This window comes from Labrus mixtus, chromosome 6 (assembly GCF_963584025.1).
Source record: "Labrus mixtus chromosome 6, fLabMix1.1, whole genome shotgun sequence".
Classification (NCBI taxonomy): Eukaryota; Metazoa; Chordata; class Actinopteri; order Labriformes; family Labridae; genus Labrus; species Labrus mixtus.
Window position 1 is genome coordinate 27,947,549 of NC_083617.1, and position 22,093 is coordinate 27,969,641.

At 42.4% G+C, this 22,093-nt stretch overlaps 1 protein-coding gene across 2 annotated transcripts in view; it reads left to right on the top strand.

Annotated features, from left to right (window-relative positions):
• Window positions 1-20,370, top strand: part of LOC132975909 (B-cell lymphoma/leukemia 11A-like) — a 56,444-nt gene extending 36,074 nt beyond the window's left edge. For both annotated transcript variants that reach the window (XM_061040781.1, XM_061040782.1), the window contains exon 3: window positions 14,533-20,370. In XM_061040781.1, coding sequence (XP_060896764.1) covers window positions 14,533-16,778 — 2,246 coding nt within the window. In that variant the 3' untranslated portion in view covers window positions 16,779-20,370. The remainder of the gene's footprint in view (window positions 1-14,532) is intronic.
• The last annotated feature ends 1,723 nt before the right edge of the window (window positions 20,371-22,093 follow it).

Genomic DNA, 22,093 nt, shown 5'->3' on the forward strand with positions numbered 1-22,093 from the left:
TGTGCTTTATCGCGTTGCAGCGCTACCTTCACTGTTTCCTCTCTGATCGGGGAACTTCACACTCATATCCTTTTACCTTTTTCCATTTTAATGAAATCTTAGAAGTCAAATCTAAAGTTCACTTCGGCGTCATAAAGACACTTGATCATGTTAATTATGTAAGGTATAGCATGTTGTAAATCTTGACAGTCTGTTTTTGTCGTTTTCACCAGCCGAGCATCGCTCAAATCTGAAAATAACCAGTCCACATAAGTATTTATTTTCCCTGCCAAAATTTGCCTCTGTGCCGGAGTCCATCCCGAAATCCTCTTGTGCACTGTGCACTGAAATCAAACGCCTGAAAAACCTCCCTAATACGCCCGAGACCTGCTTCAACTTGAAGCCTTTCTCTAAAAAGAAAAGGAAGAATTTGGAATTCTTCGTGTTTTTCTTGCAGCTTAAACCGTATCTCTCCAAGGTCGGACAGTGAGACTGTGGGAGGCTGTTTGTGTTAAAAGCAGGATGGCTTGTATTTCCTCTCCTTCCTCCTCCTCCTCCTCCTCCTTCTCCTCTCTTTCACCACAAGGAAAGCTGTCCAAAAAAAAAAAAAAAAAGGCTTTTTATCGCTGATGGCTAATAGTCATAAATTTGTATTAAATATGTCCTTTATCGATTGGCCTTGTCGGATGAATACAATTAAAGAGACGGCGCTGAGTGCTTCCCACCTGGGATCAGGAAGATGGAGGGATTAAAGGAGGGGAGGGATGGATGAAAGAACAGAGGGAGGAAAACAAGTGAAAGAATAGACGGGCAAAAGGGTTTTTGGCAGCAGCTCTGCTTCTGCGCTCGAGTCACAGCTTGTCCACATGTTGCCGTAAATGTGTGTGTGTGTGGGCGGTTAGTGTGTGTGTGGGGCTGTTTGTATTTTAGTGATTCATCAACTCCCATCATGCTCCTCTTCTTCCCTTATCCCCACTCCATGATAACCCCTCTCCTTTATTTCTCCTTTCTGTTTTTTTTTTATTATTCCCAAATCATCCGGGAGAACAGAAGCAGTGAAAGATACGGAGACAGAGAGCTAAGAGGATGGAATGTGGAAAAGTAAAGAGAGGGATCGAGGGATAGAAAGGGGAGAAAGGAGACTCAGAGACAGGACAGCCACCTGTATGCAACGTTGATGGACAGATGGAGGGATGAAACCGACTGGGCGGAGGAGGGATTAGATGAAGAGAGGAAGCGAAGAGCGGCCAGTGTGTGTGTATGTGTGTGTGTTTGTCAGTGTTTGTGTGTGGGCCTCCGGCCAGCTGAGGTGTTTGCTCGGCTCAGAGTGATCTCCCACTGCGGTCACTGCAAGACTCACACACACACACACACACACACACACACACACACACACACACACACACACACACACACACACCGAGTACACACACACACACACTGATGACTGAATTGTCCTGCTTGGCAGCTGTTGCAGGTCCCTGCAGATCACTCAATACCAGACTGGCTTTGTGTATAAACGTGTGTGTGCATGTGTGTGTGCATGTGTGTGTCTGTGTGAGTGTGTGTGTGTGTGTGTGTGTGTGTGTGTGTGTGAGAGAGAGGGTGTGTGTGTGTTTCTTTAGTGACCACCAGACTCTTGCTTGTGGCACTAAAGAAAATCTGCTTCCTCTCAGCATGTGCTCTTGTCTCATCACAGAATTGAGAAACGTGTGTGTGTGTGTGTGTGTGTGTGTGTGTGTGTGTGTTTGAACTGCCATACAAGATATAAATCCCATGTTAAGAAACAGTTAAAATGACCTCCTCTAATTTGTCCATTTTGGTAACTCATACATTATTCTTCAGATATCGTCTGTCTCCATGTTTTCAGACCGGAGCAATAACCCAATTGCAAATATAAATAAATTATGTTTTATTCTTAAATTGGTTTATTTAAGATCTTGCATGGGACACATTTTGAATTATTCTCTATAGTTGTAATTCTTTTCAAGTCTTTTGAGGAACACTCATGGCTCTCCAGATCTGAAACTTGCTCAGAGTGTCTCATAAAAAACTGCCAAGCTTGGATTTCCTGACACAATCTGCAGAATGGGCGTAACTTTAGCTCCAAAGTGTTCCTTTTTCTTAAGGCTGTTGGTCCTGTTGAGAGTTTGATCAATATTCCATCTTATCCAGCTAACTATCTTCCAATTCTTTACTCCTCTGATCCATGTGAACTTGATTGTTTTATGAATGCTTCTTTCTAATTTGCAACCAAAATTTTGACAAAATGTTTTTTTCATAGTTGGTAATGCTGCATGCATACAGGCAAACATGATATGTTGCACTACTGTTCATTATAACAAGAGGCGGATTAACATGCAAATAGAGCTTGGTGAATTTCTAGGCGGCACACGTTTCAGTTTTTCAGGAGTTCTCAGTATTTCTTTCCCAATATAAACTTGTTTATCTCGGATGTTAAGTTGGATAAAGGATGTAATAAATCAAAGTTGCTGCATGAGGCGCGCAGTGACAGAAAAAGAGATCCTGAAATGACCATTCAGAATCTGATTACAATCTGCGACAGATTAAGAGATGAAAGCTTCTTTATTCTGGGTTTTTACGTTTGCTGACTCATTCAGTACTTTGTGGTGTTTGTCTGTGTGTGTGTGTGTGTGTGTGTGTGTGTGTGTGTGTGTGTGTGTGTGTGTGTGTGTGTGTGTGTGTGTGTGTGTGTGTGTGTGTGTGCAGGACCAAGTTTCCTCTTTCAAACCCCATTCTTTCTATCTCTCTCTCTCTCTCTGTCTTTGCTCACATAAGTGTTGTAATTTGGATGCTCTGTAATTTCACCATGGCGGTTTGGGGTTAAGTGGAGGCTGTCCCTGCCATCGTGAGTACCGGCCTTCCAAATGGACACACACACACTCACCCGTACACACACACACACACACACACACACACACACACACACACGCACTTGATCGTTGCTGCATTGCGCTTGGATGCTTCAACAAAGGCCGGTCCATTTAATTACATTTATAAACACAGTTTAAGGGCCCTGGCTGTGTCATTAGAACAGACTTTACGAGATACATTACTGTGTGTGTGTGTGTGTGTGTGTGTGTGTGTGTGTGTGTGTGTGTGTGTGTGTGTGTGTGTGTGTTTGTCTGTGTGTGTGTGACAAAGAAAAGGAAAGGAAACTTTGTCACATGGCAGCTATAATGGGTGGTTGGATGGTCACTGAAACACACACACACACATACACACGCACGAGTAAATTACTGGTGAGAAAGTTGCAGATAGCTCAGTCTGTAGCCCAGCAGGGGTTCCAAACACAGAGACAGAAGGTATTGATATATCCGCCCCACACACACACACACACACACACACACACACACACACACACACACACACACACACACACACACACACACACACACACACACACAAAGGGACAGACGGTATTGATATTTTGCCCATCAGCCTAGGGTGTGTATCTGTGTTCAGCAGGCTCACACAGATACACACATTCTCGTGCACACATACACAGCCTGAAATCAGACAGGCTCAATAATCCATTGTTGTTTTTGGTAATTCAAATGCGTTCATAGTTCTTTTTCTTCCTCCATGAAAATACCAGATCATTATTGTCAGGCCTTGAGGCTCCTATTTTGCAAAAAGCTGTTTGTGTTTGATGAACTATTTAAGGTTCTTCTTCTTGTATGTTTCTTCTTTTTTTTTTTTTTTACCAGTGACAGTATTTTTGCTTTTCACCTTGATAGTCATTGCCGACAAATCGAACTACTTTCAAGTCGATTAAACTGCTTCCTTTAAAAGATGAAAAAGTGTTTTTCAAGTGTCTGAAATATCAGTCTTCACTCCACAGAGCCTTATTTCACTGAAAAGATTACACTCCTCTGCTTGTATTGATCTCATCAAGACGTTCTCAGATACTTATTCAGATCCTGCTCAAACTTCCCATTCACTAAGTTCACCTGCATGCCCGCCTGCCTTTTGATGAGCAACTTTTGGAATTATCTTCGTAGACTTAATCATGCCAGCTTAATATCTGGCAAGCAAACAAAACTCCTCTATTTGTGCAGAAGTTATTTTGACTATTTTGACGCTGCACTGTCTCTAAAGTTTCGGACACAAAGGGCAGGAATGAGTGTCTGCCAGTTGCACAAACATGCACTCTAAGTGTTGGTTCTTTAGTGTTTGTAATTGGCAAACTTACTAAAGAATTACATTGCAAACATGTCTTGTGGTTCCTTTTTTAACACGCACAAAACTCCTGAAAATGTAGGTGCTGAGCTGCACGTGTGAACACAAATGACTGATTTGAATGAACATTTTCTTGCCAGCCCCCTTTGTACATTTTTAGCGAGAAGCCAGGGTGAGCTGATGTGAGAGCTCAGCATGTAACATGCAGGAAAAAAATACAGCAACAAGCAGGCAGAATTTATGAAATCTATATCATGCAACCTGTGTGGTCTTTGTGCACGCACCAAAGCGGCTTCATACTCTTTTCTTCTACTTGCAAGTTTATGTTCTATACTTATTTGTTGATATTGTGTCAACTGCACATAGCATTGACATAAAGGCAATAAATTATCATCCTAGCATCTGAGTCAGTTGCTTCGTCCTATTTGTATCCTGCCTCCTGAGACCCCCGTTCCATCTTATTCAGGGAAAGCCTCCCGCAGTCAGGAGCATGTGCATTTTTGAAAAAGGCGATAGTAATTCTAACTATGTTAACACAGCCCTCTCATTGCAGGACGAGACATAGAAAGGAGTTAATCTCACATCTTATGTAGCACTTATAGGGATCAGTACGTTTTTAAACAACTAACTGCACAAGTATTTTATTAATGTCTAAAGGCAAACATGATTGCACCTTTTCTGATTGGCCACATTGAAAGGTGGGCCAGCGTTATTGGCCTTGTTGCATCAGGTTATTATCACAATTCCAGAGTCTTTCAAACATACTTCATACTTTTGGATTTTCACGTCTTTTGAGGAACACTAAGTTCGGTCTAAATCTTACAAGACTGCTGCTTTAATGCTAACACCATAGACTGTTTTATTAAACACTTAAATGAGGTTAAAGATCTCCTCAGCTTGCAGACACAGGCAGTGAGCCTCTGCTTTATAGAGAAGTGGAGTCATTCCTCTGCAGGGGAAGGTGGACAAACAAGGATCCATTGAAACATGGAATACCATTTGAATATTGTTTGGTTGTTTTGGAGTGTATCCATTCCCTTTTATGATTGTCCAACTGTTTGTACTCTTTGTATCAGAATTGTCAGACTCTTCTTGTACCTGCAGCATTTTGAGAAAGTTGCTTTGATCTAGTCGGAGACTTATAGCAGGTAATAGAGGCTGATTTCCTTCCAAGTGGAGCGCCGTCTTGTTCATGTCGTTATGTGACTGCATGGCTCCTTTGTGTGAGCGGACAGGACACCAGCTTCCACTGTTCCTATTCAACTGTTTGCTGTCCAGTTAGTGGGAAAGCTTGAGCATCGAGGGGGAAGTAAAATAATTTACACAACAGTCTATGTGGAAATAGGAAATATAGGAATTTTGGGACAGTTTAATGGGTAGCTGGTCTTTTTGAAAGCCTTGTCTGTTGACCCTGACCACCATGCATTTTGGATCTAAACCAACCCATTTTGGAATCAGTTCCACATATATGCCCAAGGGTTATTGAATTCCCCAAGCTCGGACAAGAACAAGTAGTTCTTAAATTAAAACATAAAAAGAGCCATAATTAGTGTAACAAGAATTTCACATGACAGCGATGATATGGATAAGTGCTTTTGGGATGGAAGGCAGAAAGCCACAACTGTTGCACTTAAATGTGTGATGATGGAGGGAGGATGGAGGGAGGATGGAGGGAGGCTGGATTATGGCACTGGAGTCGATAATGTCCGTGTCCTGCACAAACCATTTGAAAAATGTTTTTCGCTGGAATTGTTTGCTTCCAGAGTTATGAAAGGGTTTTTTATTTGAGGCAGGCTGAGTATCAGTAACACTATAAATGTTTATTATGTAGTGAGTGATGAGATATTTATATAGAATGTGTCACTGAAAACACACGTAGGTTATACAACAGGGAAAGACATTTTCACATCTTAATAATGAAGTGGGATCATAGCTTTATGTGCCAAGTTCAATTATTTACACTCTTGGAAATTTGTGACAATTTCAGACGGATCTTTGATCATGCAAGCATGTGAACCCCACTTCATTATCCCTCTTCATTGTTTAACATTCTACATTCACAGAACCACTGTTTACTCAAAAGTGATGACAACATCGTCCTGCAAATAATGACTCAATTTGGATTAAATTCTAATTTTTTTGAAAAGGATAAAACATATTTTAGTGAAATGATCTTTAGGGAGCTCAGGGAAGTAGTGGGGACTCCATTAAAAAAAATCCAAATTGAAAAGTAAAATGACTTCCTACTAAACACAACCTTATTTATTAAGTCATATGAAACGATTACATTGATTTATTGCACAGCTTTAATTTTTGCAACAAAAAGGTTTTAAGTTTCCTTTCTTTCCCGCTCTGCAGAGAAGTCAATGTTCAGGCCTAGTACAAAAGGAAATGTGCACCAAAGTTCACCAGTACTTGTCTTTTTGTTTTTGCTTTAATAAAAAGGGGAACAAACGTACATTTAGCTGTAAAAATGTAACACGTGTGCAGTTTGAAAAAACTAAGAAATCCCCTTTCAGGTAAATCAGGAGGTGATCAGGGGCGAGCGGCGTTACCTAGATGTAAATATAAGCGGCACATCCTGAAAGCCTGAGGCTCAGATAGAAATCCCAAATTGTATTAAGGGACATTGTCCCTCACTCCCAGTATGCGTACCTAATCCTGTTTCAGCGATGTTCCATTACCTCAATTACTATCATCTCACCCAGAGGTGGACCCGGCCAAGGACACCACCGGAGAGCCAGAGAGGGTGGAGGGAGGAGGGAGGAGGGAGGGCCGTAAAGAAGTGAGTTCTTCCTACAAAGTAGGATGGACGAGGAGAGATTTGAAATAGGTGGACACAGAGGAAGGAAAGAAGATAGAAGGAAGGAAGTGATAAAGAGAAATGATCACAAGAGGTAGGGAATGAAAGAGAATATAGTAGAGTAGAGAATGATGAAATTCATATAAAGCCAATAAGATAGACAGTAAGTCTGTCCCAGCTGAAAGCCAAGACCAGGCATCCATTTTCATTTCCCAGCTGGTGGGCTGGGAACCCAATGGTCTGAGTCCAGCTTATTCACAGTAAAGGATGATGAGCTGAAGAGATATCAGTCATAAAGGTTTCAGTCGGTGGTGATTTCATTTGAGGAAATTCAAAAATGTAAATCTAAACCTCCTCAGATGTCGCATAAAAAACCGGCCCGATACCTTCAGGACAGACAAGGGAAGCTGTCATAACATTTTGGAATTTCTGAATGTGTTTCATAAATACACACTAGAAATCAAACACAGTTCTGTTGATGAAATGTTTGTCCTGACAACCCTTGCATAGCATGATCATATTTTTAACCTGCAACTGGCACATTGATTTTCTGTCACAAGCCGTTTTTCCAAAATACGCTCCAGAAAACCAAAGACTAGAAAACGTATACTTCAAGCAGGCTGCCCCTAAAATGTTCCTGACTTGCTTGTTCACGCAATCAGGCTATCCCTGGAGGAGGAAGGGGGGAGGGTCCAAGGGGAGGGTAATGCCGTAAAAAGAAGGCTGTGGTAGTGGCGGACGAAGCAACAGAGCCTGATGCCTTGACAACAATCCTTGACTTCATATCCAAGTGTATTAGTGCGTACATCAGTGCTACCTGTGGTTTGATATATTCACAGTATCAACAAAAGAATGGAGAAGAAAAAACTGAAACATAAAGAAGCAGTTTCATTATACATGCATGGAGTTTGGCCCTGACGCAGCAGTGGCAGGATATGAACATCATCACCTCTTCCTGCTCTCTAACAGAGAAAGGGACCTGCTGTTTAGAGGTCTGGCAGGAAAAAATATGGGTAAAGTTAGAGTGAAAAATTTGTCAGGTTTTTTTTCAGGATTTTTGAGCGTGATTGTAAGCACCAATGTAGGTGTATGTATAACATTTATTTCAGTGTTTATCCCACCTTCTGAGTGCACCTTTTTATAGTGTGGACACATTGGGTTTTCAGTAAAACACAAGTACAGCTCCTGAGGCTTTTTCACAAAGACTTTGCAGCTTCTATCGTTTGTCATCCACACAATAAGAGTACCGTTAAAGACTTTGCAGAAAGTTGGATGCAGGAGACACAACTCCAGACACATCTCCACTGGCTAGAACGTCATGTTTAATATGCCAATGGATTGAATCCTTAATCCCCACAAGTGTTGTCTCTCTGCCTGCAAAGCAAGGAAAACAAAAAAGTTTGGGCTAAGGCATGATGACCCAGATCTAGGTTTGCCTCTGGTCATTAATGAATCCAAACAGTGATTGACGTTGCTGTTGCATTTTGTCCTGAACAAATCCACTTTCTGGTTGCACAGAGTGTCTTGTCAGCTTGGTGCTTTGGCTTTCCTTCAGCTCCTTTGACAGCCATTGGATCAGAGTGCTACACTTCCTTTTGAGAGGGATGGATCGAGCCAGGGGAACTTGATGCACACACACACCCACACACACACACACACACACACACACACACACACACACACACAGACACACACACACACACACACACACACACACACACACACTCTGTCCTTAGGCACACACATACACACACCGACACACACAAAGGAGTCGTGAAACATGAGCCAAGCTGCCTCACTGCCTCCCTCTCCCATCTAGCGCCACATAAGTGTCCAGGCGATGCCCTTGGCTTAATAGGGCTTAATGCCTGTGCTTGTCACTGTAGCATGGCTGGTATTGAGTGTTAGGACATTTCTAAAACTGTGTGTGTGTGTGGGTGGTGTGTGTGTGTGTGTTCTCCAGAGTGTCACTAGAAGCTGTATGGCTTTGACATTTACCCCAGGTAAAGAACCGGATGCTATTATTTACCCCAATCCTTCCTTCCTTCCTTCTTCGTCTCCTCCCTTCTCTTTTAACATTCCTGCTGAATCCTTGACATTAAAGTTGCAGCCTGTATTTGTCACCTCTATCTAACTTAAATAAGAGGGATTACTTCTCCTGTCCCATCCCTCTCTTTTCCCTCTCTATGACTCCATCCATCTTCATCTCTCCTGTTCTCAATTCTGCTTTCTCACTTCATTTTTCTACCTCCCAGTGGTGGAGAGTTTGCCTAATGAAGTGGCTGATGGGAGTATATTACAGAGAGACAGAGTGGAGCGGTCGCCTACTCTAAAATCCATTAACCTTACAGTTTCAATCAGCGTGCAGACAAGTCTGAGCTCTGAGTCAAAGAGGAGCGTATTAGCTTAAGAGTTACACTGGGGTGCCTTGCACTTGTTTTGCTCAATATTTTGCCCACATCTTTGTCTGAAAACACAGAACTGTTCCCCCCCACCCCCCTCTGTATGATCAGCGTTGACATTTTGCAGTGCTACACAAGCTAACAAGTGTTTTTATGGATGAAATAGATGTAGTTCAATCAGGGTTGTAGGAGAAAAATCTGAGCTCGTTCCAATGCAGCTCGCTTTTTCTTGTAACCATAGTATAGACTGAAGCTTCAGTGACAACGGGCATACTTTGCATGTCACATACAATTGGCAGAATTCCTTTTACTAATGCTGCTTGAACAAAAACTGAATTTTGGAGGATGAGAAGATGTGCCATGTTTTGTGTTTTTCAATCAATCAATCTTTATTTATTATTATTGTGCCAATTCATAACAAGTGTTATCTTGAGATTCTTTACAAAAGAGCATATGGGATTATCTATGTAGGAAGGATTTCTCCTTTGTATTCCTCGGGTTCCTGTTGTCCACACTTCCTTGGCGCTGAGGTGGAGGTCGGAGCAGGCCGTGCATGAATGAGGACGGCGGTGGCTGTGAGGCTGACACAGTCAGGTGGTGGTGGCTGGGCGTCAGGGACGTCGAGTGGTAGTAGTGCCCGATCACCTCGCTGAAGGTTGGGGGAGCTCAGTCTCCTGGAGAGCCTGGCCTCTGCTGCCGGGACAAGGCCTCCTGGGCTTCTGACACAGAAGGTGTGGGGGAGTCCATAGCAGCAGGTCGTCCCCTGCAACAATTTTGAACCCCTGCTTTCTTTTTCCATGAGCGGAGATAATGTCATTACCCTTAAATCACCTTATGGTGTAGTTGAAGATTTCATCACTCTGTGTCCCTGTTGTTTCTTTACACCAGCTGTAGATTAAGGGTTTCCATTGATGTTTGTCGATTAACAGCAGTAAACAGAAGGGATTTTTAGCCGTAACTTTGTTCAGAGACAGTCAAGAGAGGCAACAAAATTACTGCATTTAAAAAAAATAAAAATAAAATTCTCTCCTTGGTCACATGAAGTAGTTGTCTAGTTTAGACGTTCTAGTTTAGACGTTCCACTACTTTAGATGAACCTTGAGTCTCGCTGGTGTAACTTCACAATGACATTACTTAGGTTTCAAACTAACTAGTTTCAACGTGGTTTAGTGTGGACTTTATGCCCAAACTCAAGACAAAACTCACACACAGTTAGCAACAGGAGTCAGAACAGCAAAAGTAGGAAGGTGTGCATACTGCAAAATGTGACTGGATGAAGTACGTTGAAAGTCCTGGTGTTTTTGGCATATTGCTTGGACATGTTTGTCTTGTCAGATGTTTGATTGCATTAAGCCCTCTGCACATTGCTGTTCTACAAATGTTTATGACTCTGTACAAGAATGCAGATATCACACTACTTCTGTCTTTTTTGTGCAGATTTGTTGTAAGTGCTGGACACTTCCAGGATAAGAGTGGTTCAACCATGCAAAAAAAAAGAATTAAGAACAAAATCAATCTTTCCTGGTCTTGATAATGCAAATGATATTCACAGGTTAGATCCTGTGCAGGTGGCCACGATTAGTGGTAATTTGTGCCGATTTTAATGATCCATAATTAAGCTGCCTCTCCAAACTGTTGGTCATGTGGGATAAGTGTGTGTGTGTGTGTGTGTGTGTGTGTGTGTGTGTGTGTACAGAAAGACGGACAGGGGGATGAGAGGGACAGTCAAACAGGAGGAGGAGGAAGTGTGTGAGTGTTTGGTTTCTGCTGCAAACACAAGCTCCACAGTGAGAGGGAAACACTACATTTCCTTTTAAATAGACCCCCCCCCCCCCCCCCCCCCACCCCCCCCCCCCCCCCCACACACACACACACACACACACACACACACACACACACACACACACACACACACACACACACCCCCACACACACACAAACGTACTCTTTGCAGATACAGTTTGTGTTGATTCATTTTGTTCACATCAACCTCTCTCACTCTCTCTTACTGGCTATTAGGGGTAAATTGCAGAGTGCGGATGTATAAAAGCTTCCGTGTAAACCATGACATCCTTTTAGTATCACTGATCATTTGTCTTATTCGTTCTGCCAGTAATTAGCAGGTGATATTCCACAATTTGTGTGTAGTTTTTACAACCCACTTTACCTCTTTACATGTTAATGGAATGTTGTGCAGTTGATTGTTCGCAACACGTAACAACAAAACAGCTCTCCACTGAAATAAAAACTCATCTCATCCGGATAATTAGCAGCAATATCACGACCCCCGGAGTGACACCTGTTTATTTATTTTGATTCTGAGATAATATTTCAGCATGTTTTCATTTATTATGCACGCCAACTTTTGACATTTTTTGGATGTTATAATTGTTTTGGTTATCGCTCTAACTGAAATGCAATTACTACGTTTTTTTTTTTACATTTTGACTTTTCAAAAAGCAAAAATTGGACACTTTTGGATGCAATTTGAAGGATTAATTATCAGATTACAGGATAACTTTATAGGGTATTAGTGCATGAGCGGTCTTTGTATTTAGGAGTGGATTTTGTAAGTTACAATTTAAATGTATTTATGTTATGGAGTGCTAGACCTGAATCTAAGAAGCATGTGCCAACACAAGCAAAGATGTCAGGCCTTATATTTTAGTGAAATTGCACACATAGATAGTAAAGGAACCATCAATAAAACTTCTGCTTTTCAACAAGATTTGCATAAATACAGGAACAGCTTCACTGCTGTTTCTCATATCTAAAACAAAGGCAACCGTGTGAATTTCAAAGATTGTGGGTTAAACACAACAAAACACTGAGTCCCAAACAAAGAAATGTAAAAAAAAAAAAAAAAATGCACAGGAGTTCAACCAGTTCATTTCCTTGCAGAGAGAAGTAAAATTCAAGACTGGAATTTAGGAACTTGTAAGAACAAAAACCAAGAATCAGTGCCTGTCAAGAAAAATGAATAATGGGCGGCTGTAGCTCAGTTGGTAGAGTTGTGGTCCCTCAACCGGAAGGTTTACGGTTTGATCTCCAGCTGAGCAACATGTCCGATGTGTCCTTGGGCAAGACACCCTGCATTGCTCCCGCTTCTTCAGTGGCTATGAATGAATGGATTAGTGTTGTACTTACTCTCTGATGTACGTCACTTTGGATAAAAGCGTTTGCTAAGTGAATTGTAACTTGTAAAAAAAAGCAATACTCACAATGTATAGTTTGTACCACATTAACAAATACAGTCAGCAAGTCAGTCAACTGATAGCATTAAAAGCCAGCTGGCTGCTAACCCTCCTGTGGCAAATGTGTGTTGTATGTAAATGATTTAGTTAGTACAGTGTCCATCTTTCACTGCAGCCTTTCTCCCATGACTGTTTCATCCATGCACATTTCTCAGATTTGTTTTTTTGCTCCTCACATACAGTATGTATTGAACATTTTTTAATGCCTGGAAGATGCCTGCATAGATGTCTAAACTTCATGTTCAGTTGTGTGTATATTCATTTGTGCCGTCTTGCATGAAGTGTGTCTCTGCTTGTTCACTTTGTCAAATGCACCCATATCTCACTGTGCTTAATAGTGGGAGGCTCTGAATGGCACCGACGGGGGTTTGTGTGTCATCTAATCTTGTAAACGAGCTGATGGCCGTCCGTTTGGTTCCCTAATGACATTACACATGCACTGCGGGTCCCACCACAGGTCATCATCGCTCTGGCCATTCAAAGGCAATTATTGTTTTAAATGTTCCTCTTGTTGCGAGCCCAAAGTGACTCTGCGTGCTTCATCGAGGCGAGAAAAAAAAGCTTTGAGGCAGACGGAGCCAGTTGTTTTTCCTCTTCAGCTGGAGCCTAAATGTTTTTACCCTCCTACTGTTTTACTTTCCTTAGGCGGCGGGAGGTTTCTGTTCTGTCTACATGGATGGAGAGAAAGTATGCGTTTGTCCGTGTGTTGATCAGCATAAGAAGAATTATTAGCAGTATATAAGAGAATAGTGGTGCTTTCACACTGGCACAAAACTGCTGAAAACTTCTGGCTTACCTGGAACATGTCCTGCCAGGCCCCCTAATACATTTTCCTTGTGAAGTTGGAGTGAGATGAGTGAGAATCACAAAGAGAAAGACGGAGGGGGTGGAGATTTCTATCTTGCATCCGGTGCAGGACCATTATAGACTGCATAGGGTGCTACTGCTTCAAGAAATGAAACTGCATCATTATGTTTTCTGTTCACCAGAATGTGTTTCTCTGCTCTCTTTTTTGAGGTGTCAAACCACATATAGGATTTATAGGAAGGCAAAATATGTCAACATAGTGCCAGACTCTATTGCTTCGTCTTCCACTTCCTCGTCGTTCCTTTTACGTCACGTCTTCCCCTCCAGTGATCTCCCCTCCTCTCGCTCGACAGGGAAAGTCTCCCGTTGTAAGGTGCATGGTCGAACAAGCAACTTGGGAAGATTTCAAACTTTAAAGGAATTGTACGTGATGCGTATGTTAAATTTGCTTATGGTTCTGAAGAATAAAGGGTGCAAGATTATTATTCTTTTGTTGCCAAAATACATATCAATTTATAGAGGGATACAGTAAATCATCAAATTTTCAACCTTTGACTGTTGGATTTCACTAAAGGATTCATATGCCTCTCCCCGCCTGTCGATGGATGTGTGTTTGTCAGCAGGCCTCTGTTTTTGGTAGATCAGTGGGAAGTGGTAGTCCACCAGGATAGCCCTGTTTCTTTGTTCTCCAGCTGACAACGAAGGACTCAATCAGTCCAAGGGGAGAAACTGTGTCCCAGAGCAGTCTGGGAGAAGAACAAATATAAACACACACACATACACTCACAACTTCTCACATGGTACTCATGTGGGGCATGACCTCAATAAGAGCTACTGTTGTATTTGCAAAGCTTCAACACCATGTGCCGATCACTTTTAAAAGCTGTAACAGTTAGGCCTGAGGTTCAAATAAGAGATTGGTTCAGCCAAGTTTAAAGAGTTATCCTAAATGGATTTCATTCAGTGAGGCTGTTAATGCTCAACTGTGTGAATCTTTCGAAATGACCATTTTGGTGTTGAATTTGTTTAAAGATTTTTCATTAGAACTTCCTCCTAACATAATTTTCTTTTTCTGTCTCTACAGGTAAGGAGGAGCCGACCACCTACACCTGCACTACATGTAAGCAGCCGTACGGCAGCGCCTGGTTCCTGCTGCAGCACGCTCAGAACACCCACGGTTTCCGGATCTACCTGGACAGTGAACACGGGAGCCCTCTCACCCCACGTATGGGTGGGCCTTCCTCCTTGGGAGGTGGAGCCGATTGCCCCTCTCAGCCTCCCCTTCACGGCCTCCATCTGCCTCCTGATGCAAGCCCCTTCAACCTTCTCCGCATCCCCGGCTCGGTCTCAGGTGGAAGAGACAGTGTTGGTGTAGGGGGTGGAGTGGGTGGTGGTGGCCATGGTGGGGGCCATCATCAGCGTTTCCCTCCCACGCCACCCCTATTCAGCCCCCCTCCAAGGAACCACCTGGACCCCCACCACCTGAGCCCAGAGGAGCTGGCGCTTGCAGCCCACCACCCGAGTGCCTTTGACAGGGTGCTGCGCCTCAATCCTCCTCTACCCCTGGACCCACCTCCAACAATGGACTTCTCAAGGCGGCTACGGGAGCTGGCAGGCAACACCTCAGGGTCCTCTCCTCCATTATCCCCCAGTCGGCCTAGCCCAATGCAACGCTTGCTCCAGCCATTCCAAACAGGAGGAGGAAATGGAAGCATAGGAGGTGCAGGGGGCGGCAAACCACCCTACCTTGCTACACCACCCCCTCTCCCAGGCCCCATGCAGTCCCCCGTTGGTTCTCAGACCACTCCGACAACCCCTCTCCCCTCAGCAGGGGCAACGCCCTCCTCCACCAATCCCCTGAAATCAAAGTGTTGTGAGTTTTGTGGTAAGGCCTTCAAGTTTCAGAGTAATCTAATAGTGCACCGACGCAGCCACACAGGAGAGAAGCCGTATAAATGTCACCTGTGTGACCACGCTTGTACACAAGCTAGCAAACTGAAACGCCACATGAAAACACACATGCACAAATCCTCCTCTCCAAACACAGGCAAGTCAGAAGATGGGCTCTCAACAGCCTCCTCTCCAGAGCCTGGCACCAGTGAGCACTTGGGGAGCGCAAGCAATGCCCTCAAGTCAGTGGTGGCCAAGCTGAAAAGTGAGAACAACCGCAGGCTACGTGAGAACGGGGAAGAGGAGGAGGAGGAAGAGGAGGAAGAAGAAGAGGAGGAGGAGGAGGAAGAAGAGGAGGAGGAGGAGGAAGAGGAGGTAGAGGAGGAAGAGCCACATAATGGAGAGAGGGCGGCAAGAAGAAACAACAACAGCTATCACTTTGGTTTGAACCTCGATGCAGCTCGTCAGCATGAAAACAATGGGGGTTTAGGAAGCAGACTTGGAGGAGTCGCGGAGGAGGGCTCCATTCCGCGCTCTCTGCCCGAGGTGATGCAGGGGATGGGTCTAGCGGCAAGCATGCAACACTTCAGTGAAGCCCTTAGTGCACACAAACGTAATGCCATGGCCCAGGAGAACCACTTACACCACCACCTCAACAGAGACCATCACCACAATCGTGACATGTGCGATGGGAATTCAGTTTTAGAAACTGATCGAGGGGAGGAGTGCTCTGTGTCCACTGTCAATGGGCGAGGAGCATCACCTAATGAATCTGCCTCTGTTGGCCTCTCTAAGAAACTGCTTCTGGGTAGCCCCAGTCCACTCAGTCCGTTCACCAAACGCATTAAGCTGGAAAAGGAGTTTGACCTGCCCACTCCCACAATCCCTAACACAGAGAACGTCTACTCTCAGTGGCTGGCGGGCTATGCCGCCTCGCGACAACTCAAGGACCCTTTTCTGAACTTCGGGGATTCCAGACAATCGCCCTTTGCCTCTTCATCCGAGCATTCTTCAGAGAATGGAAGTCTGCGTTTCTCAACCCCTCCGGGGGAGCTGGACGGCGGGATGTCGGGCCGTAGTGGTACAGGCAGTGGGGGGAGCACACCACACCTTGGGGGTCATGGACGGCCCACCTCCAAGGATGGCCGCAGGAGCGATACTTGCGAGTACTGTGGCAAGGTGTTCAAGAACTGCAGTAACCTGACAGTGCACCGGCGCAGCCACACAGGCGAGAGACCATACAAGTGTGAGCTGTGCAATTATGCTTGTGCCCAGAGCTCCAAACTTACTCGCCACATGAAGACCCACGGTCAGGTGGGCAAAGACGTATTCAAGTGTGAAATTTGTCAGATGCCCTTCAGTGTCTACAGTACCTTGGAGAAACACATGAAAAAATGGCACAGTGACCGTCCTTTGAGTACCGAAATAAAATCAGAGTAGAAGGCCGAACAATGGGACCTTTTTCCCCACAGCTATGTCCGCCATTAGTCCCCTGTTTATTCCCAGCCCCTTGTAGATTTGCCCCAGCCCTAACACTCCACTTTCACCAGTCTGGTGAAAGCTTAAGACCATGTGCTCTGCACCAGCACACCCCGTTTCCATTACCCATTGAATGCATGATCTGTATCGGGGCAATACTCTTGCATTGACGCAAAACTTCGAGCCTTTCTCTTGTGCAATAATTTACATGTTGTGTACTATTTTCTTTTATGAGTTTTCCTTTTCCATTTTTAAGAATTAGTCAGCATGCATAGTATGTTTTTGCTAATCAAAAAAGAAAAGAACTTGTCCCTGGTTGGTTAGTTGTTGAGTAAATGTGTTGCTGTTTTTCTCTTGTTCAGTTTTTTCTTTTTATTCTTCAAAAAGAGAAAATACAAGAAAGATACATCCATGCTGCATACATTCTGTAAAACATATCATGTACAGTTTTGTTTTGTAACATGGAAAGTGAACAGTCTTTGATTTGACCCTCCTCTTACAACCCTGAAATGCACTTATCTTGATCTTTCTAAAAGATGCCATGTTCACACAGGGTTAAAAAAAAAAAAAAATCATGCATTGGCTTGAGGAAAAAAAATAATAATGACAGCCTTCAAATTTCTTTCAAAAAGACAAGGGTGTGCTGAGATTTCAATTTGTACTATCATTTGGTAGAATAAAAAAAGAGTGCCTTTGATATCTCAAGACTGCATTGGCCATAATCTTATCTGGTATAAGCTTGGGGTCACATTAGATAAAGCTAGAAGGTTTAAGCCACCCAGGAAAGGTCCTTGCATCAAGCACCTGACTGCTCAAATGGACTGTGACAACTCATGATGAAAGGTCAGAGAGTTCTTGTTAATCATCATTTAGCTACCTATTACATGTTCAATAGGCTATCTTTAATATGTGGATTTCATGGCAAGCATGGTACAAGCAGTATTGTGTATATCTGAATTATTTGTAGTTTTGTTTCTGGTAAGGAGGTACTTTTGAGATAAAGGTAATCTGTAATGTACAATCCTGAACTTGAGGGATACAGTGCATGGCTGAGGAGTGTCATGCATCTGCATTAGCACAAACCTACAACGCTGCTTCAAAATGTCAGTGTGTGGAACAATGCATAAAGTAATATATGAGCTTCAAGTAAGGCTACCTTTATTTGAGAGCATTGAAATAACTACAAGCTAGACAGACAGAAAGCTACACAGAACTGGAAGCTAAGTATTAAAGGGGATCAGAGGCAATCTCTTTCACTTCACATTTCTAGTATCAAAACAGGGTCATTAACTATGAATTGCAGAGAAAAAAAGGAAAGAATTGCAAAAAGAAAAAACACATCTGAATTCCAGGGTCTTGAAAAGAGTGATACTTTTAATCAGTATGCATAGGCTAATGCAGGGCACATTTTTTGTTCGCCGTTGCTTTTTTAACCCTAAAAGGTTTTTTCTTTTATGAGTTTCATTCAAGCTGATCATAGTAAAACACTTGTCACTCTGCCTGAGAGTAAGTACTGACATCTCTCTTGCATATTCCCCACACTGATGCAATGTTGGTACATGTGTTGAGTCTAAAAGCTATATTGTCATTTATAGGACATGAAGTGCACTGTTTCAATTTTCCCAGTTTACAAGTTTGCGCTGAAAGGGGAAAACGTTGTTGAAATGCTGTCAGAGGACGAGGTCCCATTGTTGAAAGCAGTAAAAGATGAGACACAGAATCTGTTGCCAGCAGCTCCAGCCTCATGAACCTTAACCTTTGTATCCCTGCCGTTTCACCTTTGACCATTTGTCAATTTGTTACCCCTAAAAAACCACCAGTGCTTAGCCTGGGCTGAAAATTCACCCCGTCTGCAAGGGCTGTAAATTAGAAGGTTTAGGTGAGTTACATAACCAGTGCTCTTGCAGGGTGCAGCTCCCATTGGCCACAGCAGCACCAGACATCCACATTTTTTAGCAGCTGTTTTGAAAATGTGTTGTCATCCACACCTGAATAATTTATCGACCTTGCAGACTCCCGAATCTTGATACTCACACTTCAAGAATCTGTTTTTGTATAAATCTTTCTTTAATCCAAGAAATGAAAATAAACATTTTGCAAAACAACACTCCACTATCTCGAAGGGGAAACTGAATTTAAGTTTTGTTGTCGTTTCTCTTTTTCCTCAGCGTCTTGGTGGTGTTCAAGACTCCGATCACAGTATATATGAAATGATAAAAAAAAGGACAAAAAAACGAACAAAAAAAAAATCTGTGATGGTTTTGTATTTTATTTTGCCTTGGCTCTTCACAACTCTTCAGGTTGAAATACAATTTGCATTGGGGAAAGGATTAAGATTATATATGAATATATAATAAAGAACTTAAAATATAGGAAAATGCACACTCATGTCAATTCCTATGCTTAAACACATTTATGGTCTACTTTTTCTGTATTTCTAGAATTGTATTTGAATTCAATGTTCACTTAGAGTAGGCACTATAGTATTTATATTGAGGCTCGTATTTTTAACTGTTGCTTGTTCTCTCTAAAGGTATTTACCATACCTTTTTTTGGTAGTGGAAAAAAAAATCCCAAGCTGCCACGGTATATTTTTTTAATTTGGCAGGATAATATAGTGCGAATTATTTGTATGTTTAAAGAAATAAAAGGAAAAAACCCCATAAAAAGCAGCTAAAGTATGTGGCATTGGGAGGCGTCGCGGGCCATCAGATGGCCACCGCTCTGTTTCCTGTCCACAGAGGTGTTTGTACATATCTTCTTTGGGTTTCTTTTTTTCGTTCGGACCTCCTCCTACCCCCCCCACCCCCCTTCTTGCTGCCATTCTTGTATGCAGTAATGCAAGCTGACGTCGGCCTGTTCTGTTGTGTGCTTCTGTCTCTCTCACCCCTCCCACCTGACTACATTCCAACATCAAGAAGAGAGGAAAGAAAAAAAAAAAAAAACTTCATATGCAGTACATGGATTACGGAAAAAGCGTCAAAATAAATACATTTAAAAAGAAACTTAAATGTTTTGCAGTTTTTTTTTCATTGCCAAATACTAAATGGTGCTTTATATTTAGATTGGGTATACTTTCATATGCAAAGCATATTTAACAATGACCCGGGGGACGTGGAGAAGCCTGCTTGAGTTGAGACTTTTTTGTAAATGGCAATGCGGAATATTTTGTTATCAGCCTTTTCTATTCCTATTCTGAGAGCTGTTTGTTGTAACTTGAACTTGAACTTTATCTTTTACTATGGGAGTTACTATTTATTATTACCAATATGCTCTGTTCAAAACAGAGACATGGAATGGATTTCTTTTCCTTTTTTATTTTTTTGGTTTAATATAATTTTCAGTTTTTTTTTTCTTTTGTAATGGTGGCCGATGGTCATTGGACAAAAACTAGCTCTTTAATTTCTGTTGTACTTGTTTGGGGTCTCTGTTCAGTTGTATTGGGAAAACCACTGTCTGTGTTTTCTGGCAGATGTCTGCATAATCCTGTTCACACACCCATTTTGTCCCTTTATCGAAAAACAATTAATAAAAAAATGAAAGTATAACAGCACTTGTTGCTTATCTCCACTGTGTGTGTGTGTGTGTGTGTGTGTGTGTGTGTGTGTGTGTGTGTGTGTGTGGTTTTTCGTTTACAATAAAAATCAGCTTCTTATAGTTTTCATTTCCTTACATGTTTCATTTGTTAATTGTTTAATAAATCACATCAAAAGAAAGAGAATTCACACATGATGTGTAGACATGTACTTCCCCCACACACTCCGCCAAGTGTAGATATGTGTGTGTTTGTGTGTGTGTGTTGTTGGATGTCAGCAGTGACCTGAGAAGGGCGTTTCTTAATGCGTTTCTCTCATGACGCCGCTTGAACTTGATGAACTCAACTCCCCCAACCTCGCCTATAGCCTTTGGCCCTGGACTATATGTACTTTAGGTGTGTAGTGCGTGCGTGTGTGTGTTTGTATGTGTACAAGCTGTCATTGTCTTGCCAAGGGGGTGACAGGTGTATTCAACTACATTAAAACTTAAAAACTTTGAAAACACCCTTTGTGTCTGCAGAGTCACCCTACCGGTTGGTCAAAACGGTCTGGCCGGTTTTTGTGCATGCCTGTGTGTGTGTGCGTGTGTGTCTGTGTGTGTGTCTGTGTGTGTGTGTACGTAGGTCTTTACCATTTCAACTAGTTTGCACGCTATCGCAGAGCACATATGTGTGTGTGTGTTCTTTGCATGTCACTACAGTACACTATCTGTTGCTGATAATAGCTGTCGCATGTCGGCCTTTCTCCCCCACTCAGTCACACACACACTTACACACAAACTTAAGCACACACACACACACACACACACACACACACACACAAACACACACACAGAGTAGATGAAGATGTACATGGTCTTCCTCTCACAGAATGTACTTAAGTAAATATCATTATGTCCCTCTGTTTGCTCAGTAGTCACAAAGCTTCATAAAGCTGTCAGGATCATTCAGCACCATGTCCTCCAACCACCGCACCCTTCTGCTCAGCTCTCACTGACACACACACACGCACACACACACACACACACACACACACAGAAGTCTTAAAAACCCTCAATAAACTTGCTTATGTGCCAAAAAAGAAAACAATACATTTGAAAAGTATAAGGATGCAACAATAAAAAGTATATGTACATCAATCATTTTAAATTAGATTTAACAAAATACACAACATTTATATTTTTCTTAAATCAAGTATTTCCCTGTTTTTTGAGAACATTCAAGGCCACCCAAAAGGAGGGTAAAGGGGAGGGCTTTTTGGGGCCCAGGTGCCAGGCAGGCTTTTATGGTTAGGTAAAACATGCTCATCTTAAATTAAAGCCTTTATACATTAAAAAAAAAAAACCCTAAACATTCACCATTACTTAATACCACAACAAATAAACACTTTTTATCCATTGTTGCCAGTTTCAAAATTTAAATCCCCTCTTCTTAAAATGGTATGAACCTGTTTTTAGTGACATTGAAGTTGTGGGCGAGCCCATTGATCTTCATTTTCATTTTCATTTTCATTTTATTTATTCTCAGGAAACATTGAGGGCAAGCCCTCATTTACAATGACGTTGAGAGTACAATTAAAACGAATAAGAGACAAAAAAGACGAAAAACAACGAAGACAAAATACATAGATTATAAGACCAGAAGAATAAGCAGTAAGCAGGTAACTACAGTTAATAACATTTACACTCATGAGTACAGTGAGCTGTGATCAAGTTTTTAAATTGACCCATAGTAACCATTG